Source organism: Hylobates moloch, unplaced genomic scaffold (genome assembly GCF_009828535.3).
Source record: "Hylobates moloch isolate HMO894 unplaced genomic scaffold, HMol_V3 SCAFFOLD_8, whole genome shotgun sequence".
Classification (NCBI taxonomy): domain Eukaryota; kingdom Metazoa; phylum Chordata; class Mammalia; order Primates; family Hylobatidae; genus Hylobates; species Hylobates moloch.
This window is the reverse complement of record NW_026652283.1, coordinates 75,763,681-75,779,550: the sequence shown is the minus strand read 5'-3', so window position 1 is coordinate 75,779,550 and position 15,870 is coordinate 75,763,681. Positions and strand designations below refer to the sequence as shown.

Here is a 15,870-nt window from a genome sequence, read left to right as displayed (position 1 = left end):
TAAAACAGAGAAAAGAAAATTTCAGACTATTTGTCAACAACTATGCAAGCCAGAAGACAATAGAGAGACATCTTTAAAGTACTAGGGGAAAATGTCAACCTAGGATTCTCACTCAGTAAAATATCTTTCAGAGTTAAAGTCAAAATAAAAACTTTTTCAGACATTCTAGAGTTTCAGAATTCATGACTAATAGACCTGTACCTCAATCAGTGTTAAAGACAGTTCCTCAGGGCTGAAGGAAAATGACACAAGATAGAAAAGTGGATCTACACAGAAAGAAACGAAGAGTGCCAGAAAGTGGATCTACACAAAAAGAATGAAGAGTGCCAGAAAGCATAAATACGTGGGTACATATGCAGATATTTTTCCCCTCATTTAAAAATTTCTTTAAAGGTAATTATTTAAAGCAAAAATAATAACAATGTATTGTGGTGTCTATAGCTTCTATAGAAATAAAGTACATGACAATGGTAGCATGAAGAATAGGAACAGGGAAATAGCCATATGGTCTTGTCATGTACTTATACAGTAGTTGGAATGATTAAATATTATCTGAAGATAGACTGTGATACCTTCAAGATGTATGCTGTAAACCCCTAGAGTATGGATTGGCAAGCTACATCTAGTTTGAGCCTTTTTTTCCCCACCATTGACAAAGTATTTTATTTACTGCCTGCTTTGGCAAATAAAGTTTCATTGTAATTCAGCCACATTCAGTCATGTCTATGGCTGTTTGGTGTTATAATGGCAAAGTTGGGTAGTTGTGACAAACCCTATGGCCTGCAGATTCTAAAATATTTACTATTTGGCACTTTATAGAAAATGTTTACTGACATTTGCCTTAGAGAAGCCACTAAAAAAGAAAATCCCAGGTATATCTAATAAGCCTATTTTAGAGATTAAATGGAATTTTAAAAAACCATAAATCCAAAAAAGGCAGGGAAGAAGAAAAAAGGAACAAAGGACAGGACAAATAGAAAACAAATGGCAAGTTGCTAGATTTAAGCCTAGGTAAATCCTTATTAAAATCATTATCACAAAGAAAGGATAATGGCCTTTCTTTGTGTCCACGTGCTCTCATCGTTTAGCTCCTACTTATAAGTGAGAACATGTGGTATTTGGTTTTTTGTTCCTGCATTAGTTTGCTAAGGATAATGGCCTCCAGCTCCATCCATGTGCCCACAAAAGAAATGATCTTGTCCTTTTTTATGACTGCATAGTATTCCTTGTTGTATGTGTATCACATTTTCTTTATCCAGGCTGTATTGATGGGCATGTAGGTTGATTCCATGTCTTTGCTATTGTGAATAGTGCCACAGTGAACATTCACATGCATGTGTCTTTATGGTAGAATGGTTTATTTTTCTCTAGGTGTGTAGCCAGTAATGGGATTTCTGGGTCAAATGGTAGTTCTGTTGTTAGCTCTTTGAGGAATTGATACACTGCTTTCCACAATGGATGAACTAATTTACACACCGCCAACAGTATAAGCATTCCCTTTTCTCTGCAAACTCGCTAGCATCTGTTATTTCTTGACTTTTTAAGAGTAGCCATTTTAACTGGTGTGAAATGGTATCTTGTGGTTTTGATTTGCACTTCTCTAACGATCAGTAATATGAACTTTTTAAAATGTGCTTCTTGAGCACATGCATGTCTTTTGAATAGTATCTCTTCATGTCCTTTGCTGACTTTTTAATGGGATTTTTCTTTTTTTCTTGGGAAGTTGTTTGCGTTTCTTATAGATGTTGGATATTAGACCTTTGTCAGATGCATAATTTGCCAATATTTTTTCTCATTCTGTAGGTTGTCTCTTTACCCTGTTTCTTTTGTTGTGCAGAAGCTCTTAAGTTTAATTAGGCCCATATGTCAGGTTTTGCTTTTGTTGTGATTGCTTTTGGCATCTTCATCATGAAATCCTTGCTCATTCCTATGTCCAGAATGGTATTGCCTAGGTTGTCTTCCAGGGCTTTTTATAGTTTTGGGTTTTACATTTAAGTCTTTAATCCATCTTGAGTTGATTTTTGTATATAGTATAAGAAAGGGGTCCAGTTTCAGTCTTGTGCATATGGCTTGCCAGTTATCCCAGCATGGTTTATTGAACAGGGAGTACTTTCCCCATTGCTTGTTTTTGTCACCTTTGTTGAAGATCAGATGGTCGTAGGTGTGTGGCCTTATTTCTGAGCTCTCTACTATGTTCTGTTGGTCTATGTGTCTGTTTTTGTATGAGCACCATGCTGTTTTGGTTACTGTAGCCCTGTAGTATAATTTGAAGTCAGGTAGTGTGACACTTCCAGCTTTGTCGTTTTGCTTAGGATTGCCTTGGCCATCCGGGCTCCTTTTTTGTTCCATATAAATTTTAAAATTGTTTTTTTCTAGTTATGTGAAGAATGTCATTGGCGGTTTGATAGGAATAGCATTGAATCTGTAAATTGCTTTGGGCAGTATGGCTAATTAATTGATATTGAGTCTTCCTATTTGTGAGCATGGTATGTTTTTCCATTTGTTTGTGTCATCTCTGATTTCTTTGAGCAGTGTAAAACCATGAAATTTATAGTAGAAAATATTGGATAAAACCTCTATGACCTCAATGTAGCCAGAGATTTCTCAGGACACAAAAAGCTCCAGCCATGAAAGAGTAATTGAAAATGTTGACTTTATCAAAATTTAAAACTTTTCTTCAAAAGACAGTGTGAGGACAATGAAAAAGCAAGGCACACATTGGGAAAAATATTCATAATACATACACTTGTATTCAGAATATATAAAGGACTCTTACAACCCAATAGTAAGAAGATAACCCAATAAACAAATAGGTAAAAGATTTGAATAGATCGTCACAAAAGAAGATATGTGAATCAACAAACATCTGAAAAGATGCTCAACATTGTTAGTAATTAGAGAAATGCAAATTAAAACTACAGTGACAGTACTGCATACCCACTAGTATTACTAAATGTAAAAAGACTGAAAATACCAGGTCTTAACCAAAATATGGAACAACTGGAACTCTCATACACCAGTTGTAGAAATGGAAAATGGTATAATCACTTTGGAAAAAATGCGCCCATTTCTTACAGTGTTAAACGTAGACTTACCATATGACCATATTACCAGTTCTACTCTTAGGTATTTATCCAAGAAAAATGAAAACACATGTCCACAAAAAACCTTTATTCATAGTAGAGAAAACTGGAAACAACCCATATAACCCTCAACGGGTGAATGGATAAACTCATTGTGATGTATTTATATAATGGGATATTACAGAACAACAAAAAGAAATGAACTGCTGATAAAACAACGTGGATGAGTGTCAAAAACATTATGGTGAGCAAAATAAGATGAGCCAGGAGAACATACTATGTGAGTCCATTTATATGGGTTCTAGAAAAAGAAAAAAAAAAAACTCTAGCAATGAACAGCCAATCACTAGATACTCAAGGCTGAGCTTCAAGGGAAGCTCTGTACAAGGCTGTGCAAAAGGGGCACAAGAGAATCATTTGAAATGTTGAAATCTTCCCTATCTTGATCATGATGTTTGTTGCTTAGGCTTATGCATTTTTCAAAACCCATCGTACACTTTAAATGAGTGTGTTTTATTATAGATAAACTGCAATATGAAGTGATTTAAAATGCAAAAAAATATAGGAAACTGAAGTAGAACTGGACTGTAAGAAAAACTTCCGAAAATCAGATTATTTTTTATCTAAAATATGCACGAAATTGGAGTCAAAGAACGGAAGAAAGGTTTTAAAAAAGAAAAAGAAGAATTATGATGTCTTCATTTGAATCAAATTCCTACTCACTAAAGTTTCCAACTGCAGTCTGTATCTCAATCCAATGGATTTTTCCATTCCAAGTCAACAGTGACCTATTGCTTTTGTCAAGATTCCCAATAACCAAGACATTAAGGAAGTAATTGATATTTCTAAAATGTTAACTGTTAATGTGACCACAGGAGGACTCAGTGTGTCTGCCAGAGCTGAAGTTATTCCTTTAGAGAAAAGTTTGATCTAAGCCAACTTTTATCCCATGCCTCTAAATTTTCAATAAAGATATATTTCAAGCATTCAGGCTCTATTACTTAAGCTTTTTTTGAAGAACGTGACTCCTCATTCTGGTGTTTCTGACTTTAGTCAGTTTAGACAGCTCCTTGTCTTTTTTCTCCCACCTTAGGGTAAACTTTTAATAACAATCTAGAGTCGGTTACTCCTTTCTCATCCTGTCCTTATCTCTTCAGGCCCATGGCACTTTTTTTTTGAGAGGCGTGGTGGTGAGGAACAGAATCACGGAATATTAGAGTGGAAAGGTCATTCTCTGAGTCGTTAAATCTAGTTTTGGCATTTTGTAGAGAGGAGAACTGAGGCCCAGAGAAGGAGAGGGAGTTTCCTAATATCTCATAACTCTTAGGAGTGGAAACCAGCCCCGGCCCCTTGCAGCCCTGCACTGTCTGGGAACACAGCCTGCTTCTCTCTCTGACTTGGCCTCTTTGGTGACAAGAGAGAGACATTTTTCATGTGTTTTCAAGGACATTGCTGAAGAACAAGGAATAAAGGGACCGTGACGTATATGTTGCAAAACACGGATACTTGAAAGCAGTCTTCAGTCGCTACCTGCATAAATTACTTTGCTAACCCTTTGGGATGAAAATTCCTGTGGCTTACACATTTCAGAAGAGTTTGAGTTTTCTTTCTTTTTCTGAAGCTATGAATTTGTTTTGGAGGAGAGACTTTTCACTTTAGTCTTGCTGCAGGGATTTACAGTAATTTTTTAAAAACTATGCTGAAGAGAGAGAAGCCTATCATAAATTTGATCTATTTCTTCAGTCATAACAAGGGAGAGCTCACCATCTGAAGCTTTGTAGAGACCGGGCTTGTTTTCCCTCCTGGCTGGGTTCGTTGCTAATTGCTGTACTGTTATTAAAATAAAGGGCTGATCTATAAATGCCTCAGAACTACACAACTATACCCAATCAGGGCTGTAATCAGACAATCCTGTGTCTTATGGACTTGGTGTCTTGGCTATCCAGACGCATCCCAGTGGGGGCAGTTTCTGCTTTGTCTGCTCATTAAACTTTGGACACCTTTTCTTTGTTGCTGGGCCAGTCATTCCCACAAACTGATTGGCCAGAGTTGATGCTGTTTGAAATGGGCACATTTTATACTTACTCTGAAAAGCGAGCAATAATTCCAAAGAATATTTATTTAAAAGAGCAAAAGTCACTGTTAAATGAGCAGATTGCCTGAAAATAGATTTATCCGAACCTTCTGAAACTAGGAAAAAATTTATTGTGGCTGCCAGGTACAATATTATTCACATTTCAAAAGAGAGAATGATGATATTAATACCTTACCTTAGGTAACTGCCTTTAGCCTTTGCACAGCTCCTTAGTATCTGTGATTTACATCCTCCAAATATCCCTCCGAAGGTGAAGGTTGGGGTGTGTGTGTTAGTGACTACACTGACTGTGGGTTCCCAGGGAGTCCCCTCTTCTTTGGGAACAGACTTGCTCTCTGCTGCTCCATTGCGATAAAAACAGATGAGGTTAATCCCTGTCCCAATCATTTTGGAGATGGGGTCATTTGTATTCCAATTCCACAGCCCAGTTCTTGTCTTTGTCTTCCTTTTATTTAAGCGGCAGCCATACAGAATTAGCCCTTGTTCAAAAATAAATACGATTATCATCCTGTTTTGCTTCCCTGGGGTGACAGACTCTAACATTTCTTTCTCTTTCTCTTCTTTCAGATTGTTTAGTGTAATTTTGGAACAATTAACCAAAGAAACAGAAGGCGGGAACCACTCTAGCGGCAAATCTGGAGGCTTTGATGTCAAAGCCCTCCGTGCCTTTCGAGTGTTGCGACCACTTCGACTAGTGTCAGGAGTGCCCAGTAAGCACTTATTGTTTCCTAGAGTCAGGAGTGTGCTGGTTTTTTCTTCTGGGTGGGTCTCAGAATCATTGGTACTTCGAGGTGAGTTGCTCTGTGCCAGCCAGGGGTCAGCGGACGACCATGGCCTCCTTCACAGTTGACAGGACACTTTGGCCTGCACTGTCACGTTGGATCCCCGTGACAGCCCCGAGAGGGGGACAGGTGGCAGTTATTGTCATTCTGATTTTGTGGACAAGAGAATCTTCTCTTGCAGAAAGACAAGGCGTTAGGGTGAGACCTTGGGTTCAGGCCTTTAATTCCGGTCTATTTTTCATCTACTGGCAACATGCTGCCATCCACGCCTCCACTCCCAGGCCTGCCCCTCTGAAAGTGGTGGGTTTGTGGATGAGGGTGTTGGAGGACTCAGCTGCCTGCCTTTTTTTTTTTTCTCCAAGTGGGGAGCATCAGAGGGATGGACTCCTGGAAACTCTGATTAGATCCTCTACTATCAGGAACTGTGCTACCCAGCTCTGGGGGAAGGGATGAATGCTTCACCTGTCTTACCTGGATACAGGGCACAGGAGTACCTGCCTTGAAGGCTGTTGTGAGAACTGAATGAGATAATGGAGGGAGAGCCCCTAACAGGATGTCTGGAGCACAGAGGCTCTCAGTGAGTGAGAGAGAGAGTTTTAGCCATTAGGCCCTACCATACCACTCAGTGCCAGGCCCCAGTGTGCTTCTGGCTCCAGGACCCCAGGCCAGGTTAGATCATACCTGAGTTGGAATAGATGCCCTGTCTGTGCCCTGGCCAACAGCTGCAGCCTCTTATCCTTCCATAAGGTGTTTGGGCTCTGCCTCTAATATGACTCCTGTGTTGGGGACTTCCATGGGTAGAAGTCCTAACACCTTTCTGAGGGCTGGTGCCTCTGAATAAGAATATGGGATTGCAGGGTGTACCTGTTTTTCACAACTCATAAAGCCATCAGAAGAACACAGATCACATTTTTTGCCTCTCCAGAAGTTCTTCATGAAATTTTTATTAAATTCGTTGGCACTTAGAATGCACCAAAAATCCTCTGGAAAAAAAAAAAAACACACATTTCCAAATTTAACATTTTAAAATGTAGGAAGTGGTGTTTTATGTGTACTTGTTTTTCCAGATGGTTCATTTATTTTCATTGAAAAAGATCAGCACAAGTCAAAACCACAGAACTGTGTGGAATCAATTGAGAAAAACAGGAATACCTTGGAAATGACTGGCTCTGTTAAGTGTAACACGATTAAATGAGAAGTTCAGTGAGCAAACATGTTCTTCCAGATTTAGTTGTTATAGCTTAATCTAATTTCAAAGTAACCACGACAGCTTTTTCCCCCAAAGAGCAAATAACAGGACAGCCTGTCTATGGTATGTGTTGCGTGCAGACTTTGGGGGCTGTGGCTGTGTGCGTGTGTGTATGTGAGCTTCTGGCCAGTGAAAAATCCAAGAACTCACATAGCATTGTGTCTGCTTCCTTGGCTAATGAGGTTCTGACTAAACTAGTGCAGTGCTCCTAGATATTGAGAATTATTTTTAAACTGTATTTCTTCCTTTCCCCAACAGACCTCACTGTTTGAAATTTGATAGGGAGATTTGTATGTAACTCTCCCCCAGGTTAGCAGGGAAAAATGTGAGTCTGAGTCTTGTACGAGGACTTTTGAGCTTATGTTTTTAACCACCTAGGTAGGGAACATCCCAGGCTTTTGAAGAAAGGGATCAGAGGCTGTCGGATGTGCTGTTTCTAGTGCTGGTTTCTAGCAGCCGTGGCCTGCTGATTTCTTGTCTAGTACCCGAAGTTGTTAAAAATGTCCAGGAATGTTTGACTGTTTACACTTATCTTGGAATTGTTTAGTCCCTGCTAAAGAGAATCCAGACTGTTCTGTAAGACATAATTTTGTGTGCATGTGTGTATGGAAATATATATTCATTCAGAGAAAGGTAAATTTATTTCACAAGGTGGTCAAACAGGCATTTGTGGAGTTCTTAAGCACCCACATTAAGAGGGTGAGGGAGAATGGGCAGGAACCCAGAACCTACCCTGGAGACCAGGACTCCTGACCCCTGTGTTGACGTCCCCCATTCTCTCCATGGCCCCTCGACCTCAGCACTACTGTGCTGCTCACTGTTTAACTTCTTACCTTCTCTTTCCCTGTCCTTCCGTGTTGGACAGGGAAACATTTATCAAAGTTCAAGACCATCAAAGTGGAAAATAATCCTAAATATCCTCTGGTCTGCCTGCATCTTTTAGACAAGGAAACTGAGGCCCGTTGCAGGTAGTGCCTTATGGAAGTTCTCACAGCTAGTGAGTAGCCAGACAGAACCAGACCCACGATCTCCACATTCCTGACCTGGTGTTCTTCCCACTTCTGCCTCCTTGACTAGAGTCCCATGAGATCCACTGAGAACTACTGTACATGTTGAGTATGTACGAAGGAGCTGAATGCAATAAAGTATACATGTTCACAGTCGGATACAACTTTATCATCTCATAAATGTGACCAATCTGAAATACAGTAGTTACTCTAAATGTAAAAAATATTCACAAAGCTTACTGCCATGGAATGTAGAAGAGCTAACTGCTGGGAGTTGGTTTTGCATGGCCCATTGGTGTCTCAAGAAAACCAAAACAACAATAGAAACCTGGCCATGGGGATTAGAACAGGTGTCGTCTTTTCCTTTCCATGTGTTCCTTGTAGGAGGTAAAAATATTGAAAATCGTCCTAATTGATCATTTTTGAAAAAACCATGCGGACATTCACATATCCAAAGGTGTAGCACCCAGAGTTTTAGTTGTAATAGAGGTTGTAGCAAGGCAGGGGCGTGCTGAGTCTGAAATCCTCTTACTGTTCTTCCCTCACCATCCTCTCCCCTGCCTCCTCCTGTGCTGCTTATCATGGTAAATGTTTGTCATTATTGCTAAGTCTTCTCTTTACTTGCTCTATTCTGGTTTCCGACGTAAGCATCTCAGCTTCTTGCATTCTTTCTTTCCTGAAGATGTATTGGGAAAGTGAGATGATAGCAGAAGAGGGAAAGTTTGGAGGTGGAGAAACAACAGGGAAGGACAGGGAAGGAGAAGGTAAGAAGGAAAAGAGTGAGCAGCACAGTCATGCTGAGGTTGTGGGGCCACGGAGAGGATGGGGAACACCAACGCAAGGTCAGGAGGCCTGGTCTCCAGGGCAGGTTCTGGGTTCCTGCCCATTCTCCCTCATCTCTTGTTTCCTCACACCCAATCCTAATCCTGAGTGCTGCCCCCATCCTTCTTTTCATGACCTCTTTTTCTGTCCCTTGGTGGGTAGCCTTACCCACACTCCGGCACTGAGTATGACTCCATGGGTAGCTTCTATTAGGTTGGTGTGAAAGTAATTGCGGTTTTTGCCATTGAAAGTAATGAGTCTGAGTCTGAGGATTTCAGACTCAGCAAGACCCTGTCTTCCTAAGACCTCCATGGCAGCAAAAGTTTTAAATGTAGGAAATAATCGTTTCTCTCTCTCTCTCTCTCTCTCTTTTTTGTTTGGAGACAAAGTCTTGCTCTGTCACCCAGACTGGAGTTGCAACCTCCGCCTCCAAGGTTCAAGCGATTTTCCCACCTTACTCTCCCGAGTAGCTGGGACTACAGTCGCACACCACCACACCCAACTATTTTTGTATTTCTGGTAGAGTTGGGGTTTCATCATGTTGGCCATGCTGGTCTCGAACTGCTGACCTCAAGTGATCCACCCGCCTCGGCCTCCCAAAGTGCTGGGATTACAGACGTGAGCCAGAAATAATCATTTCTCATGTCCTGTCTCTCAAGACCACATTTCAGCTTCAGGACACGTCTACCTTAATGTTACATAATACCAATATCAAACTTAACAAGGCTCAAGTCAGTCTCAACCTTCCCCCTTCCCCTCCCACCTCCCTCATTCCTGGAGAACCTCCCTTTGAAATGCTTAGTTTTGTTGGGTGCACTGGGATTTTGCCTCAAGACCCTGGCTCAAATAACTGGTGTGCTCTGTAGGTACCTTCCTCTCATTCTGACTCAGTTGCTGAGTTCTGGTCTCATCCTGATCTTCACCCTCACCTACCCCAGCAGTCTTGAACTACCCCTCTGTGTGTCTGGCCTGCTGCTGTGTACTGTTGGTCTTTCTAAAGCAGCTGCCTTTTGCCAGTGGTCTAAAGTCTGGCTCCGTAACCCAGATTCAACACTCACAACCCTGGCTGCAATCTACTTCTCTTTCCTGATTTTCTTTTCCACTATGTAACCACCAATCAAGACTCACCACCCTCAAGCCCACACTGCTACTCTCCTCTGTGCTTTTGGTACTCTGTTCTTCTTCCCTGAAGTCGCCTCTCTCCCATGCCTACCTGGCCTTTGGGCCGTGCCCAGAGGGAAGCTGCCTCAGGGCCCTTTCTTCACCCTATTCATCCCTATTTGTCACCTGCATGGACCTTGGGGGACTGAACAAAGGATGATGAACATGGGAATAAAGACAAAGACAAAAGAGTATATTTGGAAGAAGGGGTCTGGGGCTCCTTGCTTCTAGTGAACAAAAGCCCTGAGCTTCAGAGCCTTTCACATTTTACTGGGTAAAGGAGATAGGGAGAGCGGGGAGTGGTTGTCGGTCAGCAGCTTGATTTACAGCAGGCTTGCAAGACTGCATTCTTCTAAGAACAGGCTCTAGATGTCCCAGTAGATAACCTCAATGAGCACGGTGCCAGGGAGTGATTGCCCTCAGCAAACCTGGCTGTAGGTGCAGTTGTGAGTTTGCCCACATCCTGCATTCATGATAAACAGTTTGCTGTTTGATCATATAGCCTCCAGTGGAATGCTGAGTTGGTCACAATCCCTTTGGCCTTTTCAACTCCCAACACCTATTAATTTTAACTATTGGAATATCCATATAGCATCTATGTGCTACCCCAGGGTAGAGTTGTTTGTGTTTAATTCTGTGTCTCCTAGAATATAATTTTTTGAGGGAAAACATTTTACATAAACCATCTTCATATTGCTCCAAAGCACCAAACCTTATGATTTCCACACGGTAGATGTTTAAGAAATTTTGTCAGATGGATGAAGAAATGCATAAATGAATGATGAACTTTGACATTGGGCAGTCCCCTCCCTAGGCCTTAGTTTTTCCCTCTGTCTAGTGAGGGAGTTGGACTAGATGATCTTTAAGGTTCCTTTTCAGTCTATCTCACATCCAGGCTTAATATTAATGAAAAGCTTTGAAATACCTCTTTGATTTTTATTACTATGTGTTCTAAATAAAGGAGGCATGATTAGGAATTATATATATGATTCATTGGCATGTCTTCCTGGCTCACCAACTTATTTTTTTTCTTTCCTAGGTTTACAAGTTGTCTTGAACTCCATTATAAAAGCCATGGTTCCCCTCCTTCACATAGCCCTTTTGGTATTATTTGTAATCATAATCTATGCTATTATAGGACTGGAACTTTTTATTGGAAAAATGCACAAAACGTGTTTTTTTGCTGACTCAGGTGAGTAATGAGAATTGTAGCTAACTTAACTTTAAAAATTTTTGGTTTTACCCAAAGCAACTTTCATGGTTTGGGGAAAATCTAAAACAAAATAGGAAAAAAATGCCCAATATACCAGCACATTTACTGAGCCAGTTCTTAGTATGAGCTATGTTCAGAATAGATGAGAATTCAGTCTCCCTTTCCACCCTGATTTCCTGTGTAATGTGTCCTGGCAAACAAGATAAGAGACCTCCAGAGTAAAAACATGAGGCAAACCAACAGCATTGTGCTATCTAAGTCTAAGGAGGGTGCTGTAAGCGCAGGTGCAGAGGAAAAGAGCCATGAATTCTGACAAGAGGAAATGACAGATTCCACTAAGGAGGGAGCATTTGACGGGAAACCTGAAGGATGAGCAGGATCCTGAGGCATCGCAGATGGGGTGGTAGGGTGTCCCAGGCTCTGGCAAGGGTTCTCACCTTCCACTGGCTTGGATTTCCTGGTGTTTCTGTTCTGAGTGGTGCAGCCTGTTTGCTCTGTTTGCAGATATCGTAGCTGAAGAGGACCCAGCTCCATGTGCGTTCTCAGGGAATGGACGCCAGTGTACTGCCAATGGCACGGAATGTAGGAGTGGCTGGGTTGGCCCAAACGGAGGCATCACCAACTTTGATAACTTTGCCTTTGCCATGCTCACTGTGTTTCAGTGCATCACCATGGAGGGCTGGACAGACGTGCTCTACTGGGTAAGTACCCTGGGGAGAGAGTTTATGGAGTGTTCTTTCCTTGGATAAGTGGATGTTGTGAGCTAGAGCCACTGGAGAGGTGGCTGGAAAAGAAACCCTGAAGTCAGTTATTCGGGAAGGGAAGCAGATGCTGTCTTTACCAGCGGGCTTCATCATCCTGCTCCTTGAGGGCCTCAGTTTCAGTTACAGGAAGCTGCTGCATGATGTTGGCTTCTGGCTTTAGTCTTCTACTCCCCAGTGCTGCCTGAAGACCTGGTGCCAAGGGTGGCCAGTAGTCCCCTTTGGAGGAACTCCAGGAAGCCAGGGCTATCCTGATTCAACTCTTAAGAGAGCCAAAGGGTCACTTTCCAGGTAAGGAGGCTCCTGGATTGCCACAGGCTAAAGTTAATTGTTTATACATGAAGGCAGTTTGCTCTACTAGATCCTAAAGGGAAGAAAGGGACTGTAAATCGGATCCCTTTCATGCTTTTCCATAACTCAGTATAACCTTAAACCCTGTGTGAGTTCCTCCCATGATAATATTTCCCATTCTTATCTTTAGTGTTACTATAAATCATCCCAGCACAAAACCTTAGCTGTCTTCCTTTCTATTTGAAGCTACAGACCTCTGGCAGAAAGGGTAGGAATGGCACGTAGACTTCCAGGGCTGGTGGACCCATCCAGCCTGCCATGAAAACAGTTGGACACTCTTTCAAGGCAAGGGTCTGATTCCTCTTGTTCCTGATAGAGCCAGAAAGATTTGCTATATAAAAATAAGTGCTATAGTATTTTAACAGCCATTTCCCAGGGCTGAGTTTGTTAGAATGCAAATAAAGCTCACAGAAGTTTAGAAATTGTTTTTTATGGTATAAGAGTTGCTGGTAAAGACAGCTAAGATGTAGATTTTGCGCTGAAATCCAAGTCCAAAGGGGAGTAACCAGGATTCTAATCATGAGTTGTTAAAAGGAAATGAGTAATAAAGTACTTCTGAAATCAGCAGCTTTTGGACAGAAGGCCTGTAAATTGAGAAGTAGCTTCTGGTAGTTTCTAAATTTTAGATACTTTTCAGGATTTCCTATTACTCCATAACTTCAAAGAATGTAACCTATAATGGTTATAAATAGGTTTTTGCTTCCCTTCACCAGCTCACAGGATTGTAGATGTCCCTATATATTTAATATGAGGCAAAGAAGGTATATTTTTATCTTTAGTCCCCAAAGTCAGTCTAGTTTGACCAGGTTTAAGCATGACCAACATGTTATATCTTGTTTTTCCTACTTCCCTTTCTTTTTCTGATTGTCATAGGAGTGTGAGAGTGTGTGTGTGTGTGTCTGTGTGTGTGTGTGTATGTGTGTGTGTGTGGGTATGCACGTCTGTTATTTATATTCATAAAACAACGTCTTCTCATGAAGAGGAAGGAGGAGGGAGATGATATTGGCTGAGCCAAGGGCACGGCTTCTGTATGCAGGAGGGCCCTCAGGTTAGGTGAAGCATTCATTTTCACTATTATTTCCTAAATTGCAACTTCTAGTCAGATTAGTTGAGATCTCAATTCCAGTCTTCCCTTCAAATTTTTCATAAATAGAAAAAGCATCATCAAAATAGCCCAACTCTGATACTTCCCCTCCCCAAACAGTACGTAAGACAACATTTTGATTTTTTTAAAAATCAAAATCTGTGACTCCTCTCAGCTTTGTTTTTCTCTCTATTGACATGGTGAATTGTCAGCTGCAGATCCAGCATGCCTTGACTAATGAACAATTTTATACTTTATGTTATATTCCTGCACATCGATTCTCAGAATTTTCCTGTTGCCAAGCAAGTGTAAAACCTAGGAGTAGATGATTAAAGGAGAGGGAACTTCAGGCTCCTAGAAACGAAAGTTTTCACTTACTTTGCTGAGAAGGTTTAAATATCATCTAGGATGATATAATTATTATTTTTATTATTAATATGACAATCACGTGGTTAATACTTTGACAGTATAATTGCATTCTCCATAAATTACACAGCATCTTTATTCTGGTGGAGGATCTCAAGCCATTCATAAACTTTATTCCAGTCTGTTTCCCTTTATAGAAGATCTAGGATCTTGAAGATGGAGACAGTGGAATAGAGACCATGGAACATTCCCTGGGTTCTACAGCAAATGGTTGTGGTCCTTGATCTAGAACAGGGGTCTATAAACCTTTTCATAAGGGGCCAAATAGAAAATGTATTTGGCCTTGCAGGCTACATGGTCACCTCAGCAACTGTTCAGCCCTTCCACTATAGCTAGGAAGCAGCCATGGGCAATACATAAGCAAATGGATGTGGCTTTATTCTAATCAGACTTCATTTATGGACCCTGAAATTTGAATTTTCTATGACTTTTCTGTGTCATGAAATATTTTGCTTTTGATTTTTTCTCCCACCAACCATTTCAAATTATAAAAATCATTTTTAGCTTGAGGCCATATAAAAGCAGACAGCAAGCTGGATTTGGCCTGCGGGTCATGCTGTGGGACCCCCCTGGCCTAGACTAGAACCCAGCACTCTTTCCTTGGCATTCTTCCACCTGTCAACAGTTTATGAATCCTTCCAGAGCACTAGGGGGCAGCTAAGTAATGTTTTCCCGACTGTTCTCGTAGATCTTACTCTCTGAAACACATCAGGATTGTTTTTAATTACCTGTTGATTGCATTTATTAGCTCATCATAGAGATAGGCAGGGGCCAAGGAACCAAGCCTTCCTAATATTTCATGGGCCACAGTCAGCTGGAAGCCACACCGCTGTGATACACAGCAGAACATCCCTGCCCAGCATGGTGCCTGGCACCGAGCAGGCACTCAATAAACACAAGTGATGGTCATCATCCTTTAAGTGTACCAGGCATATTGCCTCATTAGTGTAGATGTGCCGTGTCTGAATATCTATTTTTATCCACAACTAGGGCATAAAGGGAACATCTTGGGAGATAAAAAGAGATTAGATTTTAAATGTTGACTATAAGCACATTTCTGAATCCTTTAGGCATTTACATATGGTAGACAAAGTCTTTGCAGGGCATTGTTTTGCATCTAGTCAAGTTTATATTCGGTCAGGATTCTCAAGCTCATTTATACCTTGCTTCTCACTAGTGTCTGGAAAATGTCTGGCCGGGTCTTGAGAAGGGAAGTACAGGTGGGTCCAATATGTAGAAAGGCACACACTTAGAACAGGACTATTTGGATGTGTGGGAAGTGGGATCATTAAGTTCTGGTGGAAAGAAACCTATGGTAGAGTTCTTTGTTAAAGTGAGTTCCATAAATATAATTGAGCTGTTGTTTGACTCACATGTGAGTGTTTGTTGCTCACAGAGGCAGTAGGGTGTAGGGCAGGGAAAGAGTGTTTATTTAGGCTGGTTGTGTGACCTTGAGTAGTTCATGGAACCTCTCTGGGCTTCTCAAGATGCAGAATTAAAATTACATGATTTAATTTTTCTCTTCAACTTAGAGGAATTTTTTTTCCTTCAATTCAAAGAAATTGTTTTTAAATGTAGGAAATAAAAAGTATTGGTTTCAGGAGACAGCTATCCAGATAAATAATTTCTGGTGTCTTGTCTTAGCACCAAGCTCTTTTCTCAATGCACACTCCTACGGAGGTGCTGGCTGTCAGACCTTCACGGGAAGTACTCATGGTCAAGTTGACAATCTCCTTCATTCAGGGCACCTAGGAAATTTCTCTGTAACCAGCCGAGGGCTTGCCTTTTTCTTATTGCATGCTCTGGGGAGTTAAAACCACTATACCAAGTTTCCAG

The 15,870-nt window shown here is 41.1% G+C and overlaps 1 protein-coding gene across 10 annotated transcripts in view; it reads left to right on the top strand.

Annotated features, from left to right (window-relative positions):
• Positions 1-15,870, top strand: part of CACNA1D (calcium voltage-gated channel subunit alpha1 D) — a 320,672-nt gene that overhangs the window by 163,480 nt on the left and 141,322 nt on the right. For 9 of the 10 annotated variants that reach the window (XM_032161274.2, XM_032161273.2, XM_032161268.2 and 6 more), the window contains 3 exons: positions 5,746-5,888; positions 11,239-11,391; positions 11,917-12,113. In XM_032161274.2, the coding sequence (XP_032017165.1) occupies positions 5,746-5,888; positions 11,239-11,391; positions 11,917-12,113 (493 nt within the window). Of the gene's footprint in view, positions 1-5,745; positions 5,889-11,238; positions 11,392-11,916; positions 12,114-15,870 lie in introns of those variants that run through there. The other variant, XM_058442363.1, reaches the window with a different exon arrangement.